The 22561-nt window shown below is 24.7% G+C and overlaps 1 protein-coding gene across 2 annotated transcripts in view; it reads right to left on the bottom strand.

Annotated features, from left to right (window-relative positions):
- Positions 1-22561, bottom strand: part of LOC101236862 (uncharacterized) — a 53473-nt gene that overhangs the window by 21619 nt on the left and 9293 nt on the right. For both annotated transcript variants that reach the window (XM_065803129.1, XM_065803130.1), the window contains 7 exons: positions 18493-18610; positions 13256-13307; positions 8823-8926; positions 8526-8674; positions 7920-8035; positions 2756-2905; positions 2013-2148 (listed from right to left, as the gene is read on the bottom strand). In XM_065803129.1, coding sequence (XP_065659201.1) covers positions 2013-2148; positions 2756-2905; positions 7920-8035; positions 8526-8674; positions 8823-8926; positions 13256-13307; positions 18493-18610 — 825 coding nt within the window. The remainder of the gene's footprint in view (positions 1-2012; positions 2149-2755; positions 2906-7919; positions 8036-8525; positions 8675-8822; positions 8927-13255; positions 13308-18492; positions 18611-22561) is intronic.

Below are 22561 nucleotides of genomic sequence, written 5' to 3'. Positions count from 1 at the left end.
TGTTTGAAGGGATTGAATACTAATATGGTCCGATGTTTTCGAAATTGAAAAGTCAACTAGATTACTGTGACTAGAAACCTTGTCTATAATTGCTTCCAAGGTATCAGTGGAATCAGTGGTATAGGATTGTTGATGATGATGCAAAGAATCCAGGGAGAGTTTTTTGTCCCGATCTCAATATCTTTAACTCAGCTTTGAATTTTTCTTTCTTCTTTTCCCACCCGGATTTCTGTTTTCTCATATTTTTCTGGAAAAAAAAATTTCAAAATGATAAATCACACACTAATACACACGCAATTAAAATTGAACAAAATTTAGAATACATTTACAATTATAAATGAACAAAAAAAAATATATATATACCTTTGTTTGAATCTTTATTGAGATATTATAATAAAAAATATCTTATCAGTAGGTCTGGTACTCAGATCATTTTACTCAGTCAACTTTCACGAGTATTTATACATGTCAATAATAATTAAGATAACCATAAAGTTACTCTCTGCTATTAATTAAAATAACTTGCGCACATTTTTAATATATAACTTCCACGAGTTTAAAAATATATATAACATAAATAACCTTTTAAAATTAGCATGAAACCATATTATTTAACGAACTTATTTTAATTGAGGTGTGGGAGTACCGCAAATATTTTCAAATACAATTTGATATTACACCTCTGCACTTGACTTATTTACGACACATTTTTATTACTATTAAATATAGGTAAGTTTAAAATAAATTATAAAGATTCCATAGCTTTAAATTTTTTTATTTTCATTATTTTAATTCAATTTTATTTTTGAAATGAAAAAACAATAAAATTGCATTTTTGGAAATAATATTAAATACTTTTCAATTAAGTAACTGCTAAATGAAACTACATTATAAAAATTTTTATGCCTAAATTATGTAATAACGGCACCATTTTTAGAGCAGCATTTTTGCTGTTGTGAGTTTATGCGAAAATGTTGAAAAAAGTTAAAACACTGAATTAAACAAAAGCATAAACTATCTATAAAAAAAATTTCTTATTTTTCAAGATTTTCAATATTTAATTTAGAAAAAAAATTATATATAATTTAAAAAAATTTATATTATTTTACAATAAAATATTTATCATTATACAGTAATAGAAAAATTAAAATCTTTGATTTTTAATTTTGGGTTAGGCTATGTTTTTCAAACAATAAAATACTAATCGAATTTGCTTGCGGTAAAGTTGAGTTTTAAGAAAATCAAAACAAAAATGTGGTCGCTGCATTGTGTTATTACCATTTTTTATCTTGAAGTATTACAAACAATATTATTAATTACAAATAGTATTATCTCAATTAGGTTTGTATTGATGATTTATTAGAATAAGGTCAGTTATTATATATATATATATATATATATATATATATATATATATATATATATATATATATATATATATATATATATTCATAATATATATATATAATATATATATATAATATATATATATATATATAATATATATATATAATATATATATAATATATATATATATATATATATATATATATATACATATATATATATATATATATATATATATATATATATATATATATATATATATTGATATATATTTTTTTTTTCGTATGGGCCTTTACATCAAGCATAAATCCCGCATGTATAGGCCATTTAATAAAAATCCCGCATGGGGTTTTTAGAGCCACCACACCCCTGCTAATTATAATATATTTTTGGTTTAAAATTTTAAGTTTTTTTAAAATTTGTAATTAAGATTACATCAATGTTTTTTTGCAACTTGTTATAAAAATATTTAAAATTTCTCTTTAGAATTTTTTTCGTTTGTAATTAGTGAACAAGAGAAAAAAATCTCTTATACAGGTTTAATTTTTTGCAGTAGGAGATTCTTTTAAAAAGGAGGTCTAAAGAAGAAATTTCTTTTGGAAAATGAGTGAAAAGTTTATTGCGAATCAACACTGAGAAAAATTTTCTAAAATAATTAAACTTACCTTTTTAATATCTTGATCTTTGACATCAACTAATTGCAATTGATCGAGATTAGATTTTTTCAAGCATATTGAACTTCTCGGAACAATTCTTGTTGTTCCATTGACATTAACACAGTAGAAGTGCTGATCATTTATTCTAAATATTCATCAATAATCTATTAAACATTTATTTTATTAAACTAACATTTATCAAAATTTAATGGAAATAATATTTTTAATTGTGTAAGTAATTGTAAATTATTTTTTTTAAATAATTATTAATATTTATTCATCTTTATAACTCAATAAAACACCTTCAAGACAATTAGTTAATAATAATCACATGTTTTAAAAGTTTAAATAAAAAACGAAAAACTATATGTAAAAAGAAATGTTAACTTTCAATTAAACTGTGTTAAATATATACCACACAATATACCACAAACATCTAGCCAAACAAATAGCTGAAAAGTCAGGAGAAAGATACAATAAAATTTTAACTTATATTAGAGTTAAGCTCTATTTTATTATACTAAAATCAGCTCTTCTTTGCTTACGCAGTTTGAGGTCGCTACCATCAAAAAATCTCTCCAATGCAACGAACGATTTCAGACTGGTATGCGACGATTTAAAAATTATATATACTTTTTTCTTTACATATTTATTAATTTTTATTAAACAGCAGCAATTTGTATTAAAAATTAAGCTGTGTTATAAATTTTTTTAATTCTATTTAAAAAAAAATTTGCTTCAAAAAAACATACATATCTGATGCATAAATTTCACCATCATAGTAATATCCATCTTGCGCCTTTACTGAAACTTTTTGCCCTTTCTGAAAATGCAGTGTTGTTATAATATCATCTATAGGTATATTTAATTCTCCAGTTCCATCATCAAATTTTACAGTTACTCTAAAAAATAACAATATATAACAATATATATACATATATATATATATATATATATATATATATATATATATATATATATATATATATATATATACATATATATATATATATATATATATATATATATATATATGTATACATATATATATATGTCTTCTTTGTTGAACACGCTTGAAATTTTTTGGCAAGCGCCCAAAAAAGCACCAGTCATAGTATTGGCGGGCTTGTAGATAAGAGCAAAACTACAAAAGCGTGAAAGCGCTCGTGCAGTTTTGCTTTCGCCCACAGAAACAGAGAAGACTGATATATATATATATATATATATATATATATATATATATATATATATATATAAATATATATATAACAAAATTTCAAAATAATAATATATTTAAAGAAACCATAAAAAAATTAACTATTTTATTTTATGTTTAAACCAATAAAATCTAAAATGATATACTTTATACAAAACTATTATTTATAAATTAATAGTAAATATATTTACTAATTGTTTTGTATTTAAATTGTTATTTTCTATATAATATAATGACAATAACTATGCAAATAATGTAGGCATAATTATGTTATATAGATATTATAAATGCAAATTATGCAGGCATAATTATTGTTATGTAAATGACAATATGTCATTATATTATATAGATATTATAAATGCGAATTATGTAGGCATTATTACTAATAATGAACCAACATGACATGCTTTTGAGAAAATGTTTTTTTGATAATATTTAAGACCCAACATGACATACTTTTGAAGAAATGTTTTTGATAACATTAGGGACCTGCCAACAAATAAGTCACTTTTAATTACTTTTGACTTACGTCCAACATTTGCGTGTTGTCAGAAAGTTAAAACCATTAATTGAATTACATATTAATCGTTTTTTTAAAAAACCGCAAAAACGCAAATTTAATTGACCAGAATGTTTTTAAAAACATTCTGAATGTTTTAAAAACATTCTGAATGTTTTCAATAATATAAGCAATATTTTTATTTTTTTTATTAAAAGGTTTTTATTTCAATTTTTTTTAATAAAATGTTTTACTTTTATTTTTTTTACTGCAAATCAAGCACAGAGTGTTGCTACATTGACTATTTTTAGCCTGACTTGCAACAAAGTGCTGCTACATCAACTGAAAAATAGCCTGACACGCAACGGAGTGTTGCTACATCGACTATCTCATAGCCTGACTCGCAAGGGAGTGCTGCTACATTGACTGAGGGTTTGGTTGGGGCAGGCAGTCTATCAAGTAATAAAAAAAAAAATTCCGGTCTTGCATTTTAATTTTTACTTTTTGTCAACCAAATACGGAAAAACTTTCTGACAACCAGTTAGGGGTTATATATATATATATATATATATATATATATATAACCCCTAATATATACTACAGTGATAGATTAGACATTTTCCAGCGCATTCAATTTATTCTGTAACATTAATTTAATTTAAAATCTAACACAATTAATTTGTTAGTTATTATTCAGCTTTAGTAAAACTGAATATTGTAGGTACCATAGAACTTTCCAAGACACGCAATTAAAATTAAAGAAGGTAGTTTGATCCAAGTGATAAGGAAATTGAAGACCAAACAAATTCACAACTATATACATTTAAAAAAACTTTCAAACGATCTTCAAATGTTCAGAGGATTTTTAATAAAAGATGTTTAAAAGAATTTTAAAAAATGGAAATTAATTTGTGAAATTAATTTATGAAATTAATGTATGAAATATGAAATTAATTTATGAAAATAATGTATGAAAGCTTAATTTAAAACTAGACGAGCTCATCCACACTTATGCAAAATAAAAATTTTAATTGTATGTTTATCTGGCTTTAACTCATCAGTGGAATGTGCCTTAAACTTGCTAACAAAATGTGATATAAGATGAAAGGCTATCAACTCAAACTTGTTTCCTGCTACCTGTTGATAACTTAAACAGCTGATTCTTTAAACAAAACAACTAGCAGGATAAGGATTCAGATTATGTAGATCCTGATCTTTAGTGATCCTGATAGCTTTGGAGTGGAGGAGTAAAGACGAGTTAGAAATTGCAGAATCAAGTTACAACAGAAAGCTAGCTGTAATGAAGAAATCAATTTTATTGCTGAAATTTAACTGTTTAGTTTGCCTTTAAAAATTCTCATTGATAATTTTGTATAAACCTTTTTTTTTTTAATTATTCATAATTGTTTATAATAAAGAATTTTTTATTTATATTTATTTATATTTAATATTTTATTAATAATACTAAAAATAATATGCAGTTTTTGTTATGCAGTTGTTACCATCCTAAAAATAAATAAAATATGCAATTAAACAAGAAATAATAAAATAAGAGATGACAAATTTTTAGAACATTTCAACTAGAAAAGTTGTTTTCATAACTTTTATCATTTGTAAATAGTTAACTGTTGCTATAATTCGGAAATTTCCTGCTTTGAATTAAAATTAAAAAATATTTAATTTTTCTTCTTGATAGTAAAACACTTGAGTAAAAATGTTTTAAAAAATATATATAAATATACAGACAACCATGCCAGAGTATATATATTTACATATATATATATATATATATATATATATATATATATATATATATATATATATATATATATATATATATATATATATATATATATATATATATATATATATATATATATATATATATATATATATATATATATATATATATATATATATATATACATTTATATTTACACACATATACACACTGTGTTACACTGTATCATTTCTTCAATAATAGAGTTGCTTATATATATATATATATATATATATATATATATATATATATATATATATATATATATATATATATATATATATAATATATATTTATTTATTTATATATATATATATATTTATATATATATATATATATATATATATATATATATATATATATATATATATATATATATATATATATATTTATATATATATATATAACTATACAGTGGAGAAAATAGAATTAGCCTCACCATGTACTGATCCAAAATTTTGTAAATCTCTAAGCAAATTTGTGTGGTGCACCTTTTGTATCCACACTTATATAATCATTGTTACAAACAACAACTTTTTAGATTATAATGTAGCATAATTAAATTGCGGTAAATTTGATAAAACCATAAAATGTATAATTTGCAGTAGCAAATAGAATTAGCCTCATCAACAATTATTTTCAGTTTACTTGTATATTTTGATCTGGTGATACACAATTGTGACTTTTTTATTATTATTTGTAAGTTTAACAAAGACTGTGAAATCATGGCTCATAAAATTTAACATTTGGTTTTTGATACCTGAATTTGGAATGGGACGTGGTAAGGGTCTAACAAATGAAGTATTAGCAGTAATCAAAGCATGTAAAGATACAGACTTATCTAATCGGGAAATTTTTTTCTTTTTTTTTTGAAAACACTGTATGCTATAAAGATAGGGAAAAATAGTAACAATTTGTTATTAATATACATATATAGATAACAAATAGCTACTAGTTTTTTATCTTTATAGCGTACAACATTTAAAAAAAAAAATATATATATATATATATAGCATATATACATTATATATATTGAGTGTATATACATAGCGTATATACTAGGGTTTTTCAAAAAAGCAACTTTTTTGATTTTTAACTATGTTTTCTACAAGGCGCCCCTTATATTATGTTACTTTGAAATTTATATTACTTTGAAACCATGATAAGACTTTTGAAATCTTTTTTCATAATTGGACCACTCCATGACTTCCCTCAATGGGTCAAAAGGTCATTTTTGCCCCCTTTTTTGGATGAGCTTTTATTGGGAGTGTTGTCATTATGCAAATTTTTTTTTAATTTTTATTGTTGTTTGACCAAGTTCAAAGAAATATAATTACTATGTTAAGCATAATTTATTACAATATTGGAGTAATGAAGATCATAAAAATTTAAAAATATGCATTTTTCAAGCATTTTTGAGTTAAATTTGTATTCTGTTTGATAAAATGGCTAATATGTTAAAAATTTTAAAACCATGTATATAATTAGTTTCTGAAAAAACTTCAAGATTATTTACAAACTGTTTAAATTTTAGGTGAGAGAGAGAGAGAGAGAGAGAGAGAGGAGGGAGAGAGGAGGGAGAGAGGAGGGAGAGAGGAGGGAGAGAGTGAAAAGTTAAAGGAAAAAAACATAACACTTAACTTTAAAAACGTAAGAAGAACATTGGCATAAACTCATCAAAAATTTTGCCTTTTTTTAAATCTTTTTATGTTGGTCTGTTTTGATATAATTGAAAAGGAGATGTATCTTTAAAAATCTTTGAATAAAAATCTAATAGACAAAAAAATAGGCTACAATTAGAAAAAATTAACCCCAGTTGATTCTTAAAATATCTCACAATATCTATTGTAAGTTTGGGTCAATAAAATTCTAATACCTAAAAACTTATTAATTTAATTATTTATAAGTTAAATATAATAACTAACAATTATATTAATTAATTTAATTATTAGTTATTTTAATGTTTAAATAGTTGTTTAAATAGGCCATGCGATGAGCACATATATTTACTGAAAATAAACTAAATATTTGTCTTTTTATGATGTCCTTTGCAGTAATAGATTGTTAACATTTTCTTGGTTTTCTAGAACCATTTAGCAAAAACAAAATGTTAAATCATATCTTTTTAATTCTATTGTTTGTTCAAAAACTTAATTTAAGTTTATGGTTACTGAACTTGAAAAGTTCAAGTTTAATTACTATTGAAAACTATTAAACACAACAATAGCTATTGTTGGATGGCATTCTGGTATAATATAATCTTGTTCAAAAATACAATAATTTATCATACGTTGCAACCTTAAAAACTATTAAATATAAATTTTCAACATTATTTAATGGACAGATTCTAATTTTTTAAATAAATTTAAATTTTTTTTGTTGTAGTTCTTAAAAATTAGTTTATTTAGATAATTTGCTTACAAGCTAAATTGTCTTTTAACAACCATAATCACACCTGGGTAGAAGCAATTATCTGTATATAATGCAAAGACCTTCATTCCAGGATTTAAACATCGCTCCAATGCATTGTTTGAATCCTAAAAATAGCACCATTAATTTAAAAAAAATAGCAAAAAAAAATACATTCAAAATTTAGCTACAGTAACTAATATTAAATTGCCATTTAAATTAAATCAACATTTTAAAAAGTTGTTTTACTTGTTCTTGTACCCAACCGTATAACACAGGAGTCAAAAAAGCTAGTCATTTTTTTTCCATGTTATACTCTTCCTTCAACCCTATTACTTCAAAACACAAACCTTGACAAGTAAGGTTTGTATTTTAAGACGCAGAGAAACAAGTTTATGCAGCAGTGACATAGTAAAGCATTCATTATTTAAGCAAAATGTTCACAGTTTAAACTCCAGCACCTGGTAGAATCATGGTTAACATGTTTCTTTTAGCATGCTTCTCTAAGCAGCAGCCTCATATCTTTTCATTTTGCCCTTCAAGAATATATTTTATTTTTAAAATCTTTATGTAAATTTTATCTTGACCTGCTTTTACAAATACTACTTAACAACTTACCTTATTTTCCAACTTGACTATGTGGGAATCTTGTTGAATACTTTTCACATTTGGTACATCTGGTGATTGATAAATCGGAGTGGATAATAATTTGGAAGCAGTGAGTTCTAATGTTGATGAACACTGATTACAAATTTGATCAGAGCAGCCTTGATTTTTTTATATAAAAAAAAAAGACTGAAATTAAATTGTGCCTTTATTTATTCTAGTTTTTTTTAAAGAACAAATAAAATAATTGTTTTATTTTCTTTAAATATTTAAGCATAGAAATTATAAAAAAAAATTTGTATCATTTACCTATTTTTAATCTTTGAATTTTATCAATTTTTCTATCTTTTACATTTTTTATCAACTTTCCATCTTCCAGCTTAATTGTGCCTTTTACTAGCTGAGGAAAGCAACTAATGCAAAATATATATATATATATATATATATATATATATATATATATATATATATATATATATATATATATATATATATATATATATACATACATACTTATATACATATAACATACTTATATACATATAATATATAATATTATTATATATTATATGTATATAAGTATGTTATATGTATACTTTGAATTTCGAATAAATAGTTTCATTGAAGCGTTTTCTTTCTTTGGAAAACTAAACAAGTAGATATATCATGTTATCAAAAACATCACGCTTTTAAAAATAAACATAAATTTTTTTTTTTCAAATTTGTTTATTTTTATTTTAGCATAATAAAGTCAGTTAATGTAATTAGTGCTTAAAAATATAAAAGAAAAGCTAATAAAGAACAAGCAACCAAAAAAAATTACCAAACTTGATGGATTTTTAAAATCCATCAAGTTTGGTAATTTTTTTTAGAATTATTAAACTGTTTGTTTTACCATTTTTAATTTAATTGTTTTGTTTACAGGGTTTGTATTTGGAATTTAAATAGAACTTTCGCTTTGCTGTTTTATTTTAATTATTTTTTAAATAAGTTCTTTTTTTTTTCTTATTTTATTTATTATTGTCTAATTTTAAATTCAATCAAATCTTCAGCAGGCTATAAGATAGTTGATGTATGTACTGTGTGTGTGCATGTATCTATATAAATATATATATATATATACATATATATATATATATATATATATATATATATATATATATATATATATATATATATATATATAAATATATATATATGCATATACATATATATATATATATATATATATATATATATACATACATATACATATATATGCATATATATATATATGCGTATATATATGCATATATTTATGTATATATTTATATACATATATATATATATATGCATATAAATATATACGCATATATATATGCATATATATGTATATGTATGTATATATATATATATATATATATATATATATATATATATATATATATATATATATATATTTATGCATTAGGGTAATGACTTTTTAAACTTTTTTGACTTTAAAAAAAAAAAAATTTCCTGGGACCATAAATCGATGAACTTTTGTTAGAAAACATTGAAAACATGTTAAATTCCTCTAGGTTGTAAAAAAAAGGTCACCCCACAATTAAAATTCTGAATCGTCATTTATTTAATCTTGTTACTGTTACTACTTATACATGTGGCTTTGCTGAAAATCGTTTTAAATTTGTATAGATTGGAAGTGTTTAGAACTTTAGAACATTTTGTAAAATTCCAGAACTATTTAGGCAACTTAAGAACATTCTGGAACAATTAAGAATATTCTAGAACAATTTAAAATATTCTAGAACAATTTAGAACATTCTGGAACAATTTAGAATATTCTAGAACAATTTAGACTGTGTATATATAGCTGCTTATCTAATTTTATAGTTATTACAGAAGCAACACACAGCAATGTACAAGCCTAGTGATAGTAGCATTTAGAAGAACAAGTATGTCTGGACCAATAATCTGGTAAAAACTGAAGACTCTTATAAAAGAAGAATGGTCCCTTTGGAAGAATATTCGCTGGAAAAAAGTGCAGAATGCCTCTCTATAAGCAAAATTATTGGACACTACCATTTCCTTGGACCAAAAATCAAAGGAAGAAAGGAGCGAATAGCAGAAATTTCTAAAGAAGTCACCAAATTGTGAAGAATAAACTGAATTTTCCTCATGTATCTGATCAAGTTATACAAGCAAAGCTTGATAAAATACTGAAATGTTATGATGAATGTGTAAAGCAGGGAAGCTACGAACCTCTTGATGAAATTTTTTATATTACCAAAGTGGATGAACATGGTTATTTTCCGAGGACGATCATACCATCTCCAAGTGGAAAGCAAAGGAACAGTGGGATACTCTACAGGCTAAGCGGCCAGTAAAGAAACGATCCATCCCTCTAAAAGACAAAAACTTTTTAATAGGTCATCCAACTCATCATCTTACTATCCTGGTTTTTAGTGATTCTGACTCTGAGGCTGACGACAGTGAATATGAAAACGATGAAGAAGATGAGACTAATCCTACACCAAGCAGAAAACATCATAAAAGCAAAATTGCAGTCAACTTGGTGACCTACACAAGAGTATCAACAAACAAAGGTGCTAACATATGCAAGCAATTGTCTTGTGAAGGCATTGACATCCCAACTCCATGTCAATCAGCTATTTTCAAGTCAGCAATCAAAGAGGCTATCAAGCTGAAAAAAGATTGAAAAATTGCATATGGAAAGTTTCTCCTCACACTTTGATGGCAAGCACATCAACGGAGTTGATTATCAAATGGTCGTCTTTAAAAATGAAAGAAGAGAAATCAAATTTGGATGTCCTGGGCTTGGTAGATGGCAGGGGAAAAACTATTGCTCAAGGAATTTCTCTAGTCCTTGATGAATTTCACCTTTGGAATTCAATACAGATGATTGTTGCAGATACCACCAGCATTAACACTTGAAAAAAGAATGGTGTTGTTGTAATATTGTAACAAATGTTTGATATTAAACTACTTTTGATATTGAACAAAAAAAATATATGCAAAACAATATACTTTTTGAAGAAAACTTAAAATCATGATTAGACATTAGTTTTAGTAAATTACATTAAAAAAAGTTTATATTTGATTTTTAAAGTTGTCTAAGCAGGATCAATTTGAGTTGCGTTTAAAAGACCCACATTACTCAAATTAGTGGTGTAATGTTAATTTAAGTCATATCTTTTTTTGATGAAAACCAACTTAAAAATGGAAAATTATAATAAAATAAAAAATACACCATTTTGATGAAATATGCCAACATATTTGTGTTACCAATATATTTATGTTTTCACTAATTTGTTTGAACAAAATAGTGAAAACATAAAGTTTGAACATAATAGTTCGATACATGCTTTAATTGCAAAAGAGCTACAAAAAACTTAAAAACAAAAGAACACATTCAAAGAATCATATATGAGTTACAAAATAAATTTTTTTGATGAAGTTTTGTTTAAGGAAGAACTTAAAGGGAAGCTCAATTAAAGCTTTTGTGTTAGAGTTTCATCATCCTAAAAAAACGCCATTTTTATGTTATTAAAAATTTAATGTACAATGCTTCAAAACTGCTTAACTGTATTTTCACTAGTTTTAATAGATAATAATATATGACTACATCTTTAATGATTGTCTAAACAGATCAATAGCAACATGAATCCAGAAAAATGAAAAATGAAACAAAAAAGTATTTATACTAACTTCTATTATAAAAGTATTTATTGCTCTATAATATTATATAATATTAGATTCTTAATTAAGCAATACATACTGACATAGAGGCCCACATTACCCCACCTGACTTTATATTGTTATATATTTTTTTCGAAATATACAACCTTATGTTATATATTTCAAAAAAACTATACATTTTTCCATCTTAAAACTAATTGAACCTAATTATCTAATAACTATTATTCCAGATAAAACATTTTCTATATATTAAAGCTCTTTCTTAATACTTTTTTTTGTTTAAGTTTGATCATTTTTGAATTTTGAAGGTCTCTAATTAAACGTATGCGCAACTTTAAATCAAAAATGTACTTAAAAATTTACCTTGTAAGCTGATAATTAAAATTTAAAGAGTTGCTTTAACCATCTATAACATACAGAAAAAAAAAACTTTTTCTGAAAAACTTATGTTGATTAGGTCCACATTACCCCATAGACTATCATTACCCTTACCTTACTCTTATTTGCTTTATAAACAGAAAATATGAAAACTGTATGTATGTATGTATGTATGTATGTATGCATGAATGTATGTATGTATGTATGTATGTATGTATGTATGTATGTATGCATGCATGCATGCATGTATGAATGTATGTATGAATGTATGTATGTACCTAGGTATGTAAAATAAGTCAGTAAAATCTAGAGATGTGATTTTTAAAAACAACTGGATTTAATTATTTAGATTTCAAATGCAGGAAATTACAAAAAAAAAATATTACAACATAATAATATTACCTATATTTAGAAATCTAAACCAAAAAAAGATGTTTTATTCTAGAACATCATCTTTTTATATTTATAAGATTCAAAAAAAAAAATTATTTAAAAATTAAATTAAAAATGACAATGATGGCAATGATGATGATGATGATGTTGATGATAATGATGACGACGACGATGATGATGATGATGATGATGATGATGATGATGATGATGATGATGATGATGATGATGATGATGATGATGATGATAAAGATTATAAACTACAAATATACTACCATTTACAAACATTGTTATTTGCAACATCTTGATTTTGTTGATTTCTGCAATCTAAAACATTTATTATTATTATGAATCACAAACCATATGTAAACAAAATAAACATATGTACAACATATGTTTACTTTGTTTCTGTATGGTTTACATATTATTAAATTTAATACATATATATCTTGGATACATCATATCTTAAGCACATCAAACACGTTTAAAAATAAAATATAATTTTGGTTTTATAGTAGAACATCAAATTAATGCAGTGTTATGTTTTGCTCATTATGTTTAACTCATTCATTTTTTTGAATTAAATGAGATCTAATTTTGGTTCAAAATAATTCATCTCCTTAATAATAACTTATATTTGAAAAATAAAAAAAATTATAGCTTACTCAAGCGGTTAGTTTAACAATAGAATGATTTGCATTGTTAAAACATTGTAATCTTGTTGTTAACAACATTGTAATCTTGTTGTTAACAACATTGTAATCTTGTTGTTAACAACATTGTAATCTTGTTGTTAACAACATTGTAATCTTGTTGTTAACAACATTGTAATCATGTTGTTAACAGCATTGTAATTTTGTTAACAGCATTGTAATCATGTTGTTAACAACATTGTAATCTTTTTGTTAAAACATTGTAATCTTGTTGTTAACAACATTGTAATCTTGTTGTTAACAACATTGTAATCTTGTTGTTAACAACATTGTAATCTTGTTGTTAACAACATTGTAATCTTGTTGTTAACAACATTGTAATCTTGTTGTGACAAGTAAATTATTTACTTTAACTTTAACTACAGTACTTCATATTTTCGAAAAATAAATCTTTAAATGCTTTAAACACAAACTAAAATACAAAATAAAAAGATTAATTAGGTATTCACTGGTAAATCTGTGGTATAAACCCTATTAATTGGGTATTCACTGGTAAATCTGTGGTATAAACCCTATTAATTAGGTATTTACTGGTAAATCTGTGGTATAAACCCTATTAATTAGGTATTCACTGGTAAATCTGTGGTACAAACCCTATTAATTAGGTATTCACTGGTAAATCTGTGGTATAAACCCTATTAATTGGATATTCACTGGTAAATCTGTGGCATAAACCCTATTAATTAGGTATTTACTGGTAAATCTGTGGTATAAACCCTATTAATTAGGTATTCACTGGTAAATCTGTGGTATAAACCCTATTAATTAGGTATTCACTGGTAAATCTGTGGTATAAACCCTATTAATTAGGTATTCACTGGTAAATCTGTGGTATAAACCCAATAAAGTAACTCAAAAAGTTTAAAAACAATTACCATGTATTCAAAAATAAATTTGAAAATTTTTGCATCAAGCATAAAGGTTGCTAATTGATATACCAAATCAGAACTTTAATCACAAATCACAATCACATTTTAAACCACAAATACCATGATTTAATTTTACCTTATTTATTTAATTTGATTTACCAAATCTGACTTAATATTCAAGTCCTTCTTAAATCTTTTTTCTGAACTCTAAAAATTTTTTTTGGAGAAACTGTGATAGTGCTACTTCTTTTTGATTGATTTTCTATTCTCTAACAAACAGGTGTTAAAATTAATTGATTTTCTATTCTATAACAAACAGGTGTTAAAATTAATTGATTTTCTATTCTCTAACAAACAGGTGTTAAAATTAATTTAACAGTAAAATATTTTAAACCATTTTTGTATGAATAATATGAAAATGATGAGATTAAAATCATATTTCAATTCAATCTAATTTTTTTTTCTTTTTTTTAACCAGAAACATTTTGAAAAATTATTTTCAAAACCTTGCCTACAATTCATTTTAATCTTATTAAATGGATTTAAACAGAAATAATAATTTCAATTTAACAAAGGTAGCATGGATCTATGATTCTGGTTTCAGCGTCTGTTTAAATTCGATTTAGAAAAAACAAATAAATACTTTTGGTTTGAATGTGTTTCCAATCATTGACTACTGCCTGTCAATCATTATTCCTATTAAATATCAATGCTTGATAATCACTGGTTCTGTAATAATCAATAGACACAAAGTTTAAATACAATTTGTTTTATTTTGGTTTTGACAACCAAAATCATTAACAAAACCCTTATGAATACCAATGAAAATAATTGACTACCTTGTATACCTCTTTTTTAGAGCAAAAAAAAGTTTACTTCAAAAATGAGAGTAAATTCTTTAAAAATGTAAAGTATATTTTTAAGAAATATGTAGATATATAGCTATAAATAATCAGTCAGGTTAAATTAAAAATATCTATTACAATTTCAATTTATGTTGCATAGAGTAAAAGCGGGTCAAACCGATCATACTATTTTTTCGATCACTGATCGAAAAATTTAAATAAAACCGGAACTGATAGGAATATTTAAAAAATAAAAACACCAGAAGAAAGAGAATCATCTCCTCTATTCATTTTTCAGTCATTTTATTTTTATAAAAGTTTAAAAGAGAGTTGTAAAAATTTGCTTTTTCCTTTTATTTGCTATCATAATAATTCAGGAACCATAATTCGTTTAAAAATAATTTTACCTTTATCTTGTAGAAAATTTAATTTTAATACCAATTACATAATTTATTTTCGTTTTATCGTTTTATAGTAAGAAAAATTATTATTAAATTTTTTCTGGTAAAACTGATCATTCACATATTTACTTTAAATTCCTTTATTAAGTAGTATGTGAATTTTTAAATTAGGTACCTAGGTGAATTAAATTATTGGATTTTCTCATGTGTTAGTTCTGGGTTCTTCATATATAAAGTTATTTTACAAAAATGACTCAATGATATTAATTATTCACTTTCAAGATGAAAACAAGTAAAAAGTCATACAATGAAGAAGATATAGAAGCTGCGTTAAATGATATAAAAGAAAAAAATGCTTCAATCAAAAAAGCTGCATTCAAATATGGCATTCCATTCTCAACTCTAATAGGTGCAAGAACAGCAATAATGCTAGCACAAATGATTAGGATCAACAACCGTACTCTCACAGCAAACAGAGTCAATTATGGTGCATGCATTTAAGTTTCTATGTGATTGGGCTTATGGTTTAACAGGAAATGATGTCATGGACTTCGTATGCGGTTACCTTCTTCGTACAAATCAATCAGGCCTACTTAAAAACGTCAGGCCTGGCAAAGAGTGGTTTTATGCATTTATAAACCGCTGGTCTAAAAAAATTTCCTCATGAAAAACTCACACTTTAGCATCTGCCAGAGCCGCTTCTTGTACGCAAGAAATAATTGATAATTATTTTGTTAGTTGTCACTAAAAAATATCAATTGTCTGGGATAACTTCTGGTTGTCACAATTGGAATTGCGATGAAACGGGTTTCTGTGGTGATCAAGGCAAAGCAACTGTAGTATGTCGAAAAGGTGCAAAGCGTGTTTTGAAACTCACTGGTAACAATGAAAAAATCCATTATACAGTGAACAATTGCTGTAATGCTGATGGATACTTTACACCACCATTCGTGGTATACAAAGCAAAATGAAACTTTAGAGATGAGTGGGCTTTAGGTGGTCCGACTGGCACCAAATATTCAATTTCTAAATCTGGTTGGATGGAGCATGACACATTTATTGAATGGTTAAAGGAAGTGTATATACCAGAATGTCAAGCTATTAGTGGTACTCATATTTTACATCTTGATGGACATACGTTTCACGTCAGTTTAGCTGTATTGCTATTTCAGGAAAACAATATAATTTTGATTTGTCTACCAGCCCAATCATCTCACATTCTTCAGCCACTGGACAGAGGTGTCTATTGCCATGTTAGGCAAGTGTGAAAGGCAGTTCTTTCTTCGTTGCTCAAACAGGTGTATGAGAGCTGTAAGTGTGTTACACATTTGCACGCTATTGCTGGTTTTGAATATACTGGGTTATTTTCACTTAACAAAAACAAAATCAATCAACAGGCATTAGCTATCTCCGAAACGTTTAATCAATCGATGTCTTCAATGCCAGTGCGAACAATAAAGTCTTTAGCATTATCTTCTGAACCATCAACAGTAGCTTCAAGGTTTGACAAGTACAGAGCACTACATGAGAGAATGAAAATCGAAATGGAAAATGAGCTAAAGAATTTTTTTCAAGAAAAAAATCAGTCTCATGTAAAAAAATCGAGGCAACCTAATATTCCAAAAATTGCTGGCCAATGTATTACAGAACACGGTGTTGCAGATCATCTCAAAAAAGGGAAGAAGTTAAGCAACTCAAATTAGCTGAAAAACAAGCTAAAAAGTGTAAAACCATCTGCAAACTCATAATGTTATTACCAAACCCTGCAGAAAAAGAAGTAACTCAAATTATAGAACCGATTACAACACCTTCAGCCAAAAGAAGAAAAGTTATTAAATGCAGAAAGTGTAAAAAAGAATTACATTCAAACATGACGTCATGCGAGAATCCAAATTGCAATACTTGGCTCTGCAACTAAACATGTTGGCCAAAAATTTTGTAATGGTTTCAGATTTTTTTTGTTGTAAAAAATGTAAACCTTAAATCTTTTATTATTTCTGTATGCTATATAAAAAATATATAGCATATTTCTGTATGCTATATAAAAAATATATAAAAATATATACATTTACATATATAAAATGTTAAATTTATTAAATGTATTTTATATTGATCGGTTTTAACAGACTTTCTGCCAAAAGGGATCTTTTTTTTTTTCTAGTTTTCATATTTTCAAATACAATGAAAAAATAAATAAATAAATAATGTGCTTGTTGGTATTTTTTATCTTATTTAAAAAAAATAGTTTAAAAATTTTAAAAAATAATAAAGTTACTTGATTTTTATTGTTCGGTGATCAATTTGACTCGCTTTTACTCTATATTTCTAATATAGATTAAATTTTTAAATAAATATTTGTAATAATGTGAGTAAATTCTTAAATACATTGACATTTTTTTTTTTTTTTTTTACATTATCGCTGCCGCAAGGCCCAGGGGGGCCACTATCAATAAATAATAATAACAATCATTATTTCTCTGATTGTACAGCTCTGAGTGTTTTATTTTTAAAAAATGAGTGCTTTCAATATTTTGAATAAACATTTTATGTTATTGCCCACTCTCAAATATGCCAAATATACAAATACAACAATAATTAAAGCCTTTGCTTCCATATAAATTGGACATATTGAAAGAATATTGTAAATTATAACTAACTATATTTGAAAATGATCAAAGATGTACCATCATTGTTTGCTAAACTAGTTGTTCCATCATCAGAGAAGTGGCCTAAGCTTCTGTGAGATATTTGAGCATCTGAGATATCTGATGATTTTTGAACAGGAGATTCATAAGGAATCACCTGAAAAAAAAATTAAAACATTAACAAATTTAGATTATACAATAAACTTTTATATTTAAACAGTTTAAATGCCAATAGAAATATGTAATCAACAAAATATAACTAAACATTAAATATTATTTAACTAAATTAATTGACAGCCATCAAACAAAACGGTATTCTTATTTTATTGTTTAAATTTTTATTATCCAATACTTTACTTCTCTCAAATATTATTTAAATTCATTCTTTAACTTTTTGTCTTTGATCTTGCCTATTTTCGATAATTTTTTTTCATACTTTGATAGCATGTTGATTGAAAAAGAGTTTATTCTAGGCTACAGCAGCAGATATATGTCACAAGTTAGTATAGTTGCATAGTTAAAGGGCGAAATAAATTAAACTCCCAAAAGTCTTGGTATCTAACCTCTTTCCTTTCTTAAAATACAAAAAATAATATTGCTGATTTATTGGAAGATTATGCTTATTCAAGACTTTATTTATAAGCTATAAACAGCAATATTTGTACAATGCTTAATGCAAGCATATGTAGTTTTTGTCGCAAAAAAAAAAAAAAGAAATATTAGGGTTTACTCTTTTTTTTTTGCAATAAATATCATCTGTGCATAATTTACTTTATTACTTTATTAGGGTTTATTTTCTGTTTTGCAATAAATAGCATTTGTACATAATTTATGATTTGCTGTAAACTATAAGTTTTTTTAAAATATATATATATATGATTTTATAAATCAATATTTCAAATTAAAATTATAAAACAATATTGCATACAGGCAGACGCCTGTATGAAATATTGTTTTAACAAAAAATACCTATTAAGCATCAATATTAAAGTCACTTTTAAATGATTACAAAGAATAATAAAAATTATATATATATTTAAAAAAATCTTATAATTTACTGCAAATCGAAAATTATGTACAAATGCTATTTATTGCAAAACAGAAAATAAACCCTAATAAATTAATAAAGTAAATTATGCACAGATAATATTTATTGCAAAAAAAGAGTAAACCCTAATAATTTTTTTTTTGACAAAAACTACATATGACACAGCCTATTGGTATATCTGGTTTGGTAATTATTCAACACTTTACCATATTAGAAGATAATAGACATTTAAATAACAAAAACTATTAAGAAAGATAGTTTAAAAAAATTGTTAATTTATAATTATAAAACAATAATTATACAACAATAATTATAAAACAATAATTATAAAAACTATAATACCATATATACATTTTAACAAAAATTTCAATGAAAAAAATAAAACGTTTGTGCGAGATTAAATTTTCAAAAGTTTTTATTTTTATTTATTTTAAGATCAAAACATTGCTGCTATTTAATATAAAAGAGACAATTAAATTGAACTGATTGTCTATTGTTTGAATTGATAATCTACTGTTTAAATTGATTGTCAATTTTTTTTCTGATACAATATTAGCATCAATCAATTAGCAATCAAATGTGATGCGGTATTAGTATCAATCTCATAAGATTTCAAAGTAGAGTTCATATTCATTACTCAATAATATAAATTTAGGATAAATTATCAATAACCCATATTTTAAGGATAAAACTATTGATTCAAAACTTTTTTTCTTACTTCTTTACATATAAAACTTTATAACATCATAGTATGGGAAATTAAACATTTTTTTAAATAATTTATATACTATTGATGCTATGGTTTGGTTTATGGTATGTTTAATAATTTTCCATTTAATAAAAGGTATAAAGTTTTTTTCCTTTAATAGTCATACATCCTTAAATAACTTCATATCACTCCTATAACTGAACTTATTTTTAAGTAGAAGCTAGTTTCCTACAATCTCGCATAAAAACTGATGGTTGCATTAGACTATTGTACTATATATAAATAGGACATACTATGTAACTACTCCCTTATGCAGAGTAAATAAACATTTTGAAATGTCTGACATTTTAGCTATTTTACTGATAGTCATATTTAGTTATGTAGCTAAGTTGTTAATTGCAACAAAATTTTTTTAATGAAAAATCAAATCACGTTATAAAACAATTTTTTTATGATAGGGATGATTAGCAGGAATGAGGTAAATTCACAGCTTATTGCTTAGGGTGTATTATTATTGGCGTATTAGGATGTAGGGTGTTATACATTGTCAATGATTGAGTCAAGTTCTCTATTAATTTTCAACATGAATAAAGTACCTATAATTGTTAATAAAAACAAAACGCCATCATTACAATCAAATTCTTTTAATCTATCTTAAATTCTTTTAATCTATCTTAAATAGATTTTAGTATTGAATGTTATAACATTTGATTAACATAGACTCTAATAGCCATGTGCTTGGCCTAAGCTTATACTTACATATTAACTCACCTATTTTTCATGAAATCATGTTTGTATCCTAAGACCATTCTTTTATGTCTTCTTTACTATTCTTTTATGTCCTCTTTGCTTAATCACAAATCTTAATTATTCTTAATTAAATCTTAATTATTCTTAATTATTCCCCTCTGTTAATACTCTGATATTTCACTGCTGTTGATAGAATCAGCCTCTTAAATAAGACAGAGTATTGAATATAATACTAACCAACCTCAGAACTAATAAACTGAGTACCTTTGTTAGGATATGTTAGATCACGGAAATAATTGCAAAATCACTAACATACAAAAACAAAACAAAAACAACTATGAGTAGAGTTGAGAAGATCCAGTAATAAGCATCCTAGGCTGGGAACCATGTAACATCATTCATCTAGATCAGCTTATTAAATTTAAAAAAAAAGGTTTGAGACACCATCTCTAGCCTTTACTAGGTATGATGATTTTATAGGTTTTTTTCTTATTTTTTTTTAAATTTGAATTTTTTTTCTTGAAGGAGATTTTTTTAAAAAAAAATAACAAGGAGGTGAATTTTATAAAAAAAGATTTTTATAAAATATCAACATCACCACTTATTGGCAATATTTAAATTTTTTTTTAATAAAGTTTTTTTTATAAATACAAAAAATATATTATTTTTTTTAATTTTTAATATCTGTAGGAAGAATTAAAAAATTTAAAAAAACAGCTTTTGTAAATTAAACACTTTATAAGTGTTTTTTTTTTTTTAACTAAACTTTGTTTTTTTTTACTAAACTTTTAAATAAAAAAATAAAAAATTGTTTTAAAAAAACTCAGAAGGCTGAATAAGTGCGAACTGATAAAAGTGCAAAGCAGTTGCAAAAACTAGAATAGGTGCAAATTGGCATAAATACACTAAAAAAATTGCAACAATTGGCATAAGTGCGAATCGGAATAATTATGAGCTTAGTAAGTGACTGGCGCCCTGGCCCCAGCTAAAAATAGAACTTTGCAAACCTAGCCCCATCCTTGAAAAAATTATAAGATTTAGCAAATGTTGATAGCCAGGGCTAGTAAAAAATTTATAGCGCTATTTATATTACAAGTTTATGCATATATTTTCTATTTATTAAATAATGGCATATATATATATATATATATATATATATATATATATATATATATATATATATATATATATATATATATATATATATATATATATATATATATATACAGTTTTAGTTAGGAAGGTCTGCAATCACATACAATTATATGACCACGTAAATTATATTTTATTTTGATGATTTGACCGCAGCTTTCAACATTTCAAAAACACGCTGAATAAAAAAGATCTTAAATTATATTATATTAGCGAAAATTTTTTAAATAAAGTAACAAATTACTGATCTTTGTTAAAAGTATTAATGAAAAATGTTTATAAACTTTTATTTATATTAAAAAAAAAATACAACCTTCAGGCTTAGACAGGAATGGAGTGCAATCACACAATGTAACTGGACCACGCTTATAACTTTTTGCTTTACAATTGTTTAATGAGTAAACAAGTTTTATTTCAATTATTAAAAAGTGTTATATATATATTTTTTA

Source organism: Hydra vulgaris, chromosome 08, assembly GCF_038396675.1.
Source record: "Hydra vulgaris chromosome 08, alternate assembly HydraT2T_AEP".
Taxonomy (NCBI): domain Eukaryota; kingdom Metazoa; phylum Cnidaria; class Hydrozoa; order Anthoathecata; family Hydridae; genus Hydra; species Hydra vulgaris.
Note: the sequence above shows the minus strand (reverse complement) of the source record. Positions and strands in the feature narration are given on the sequence as shown.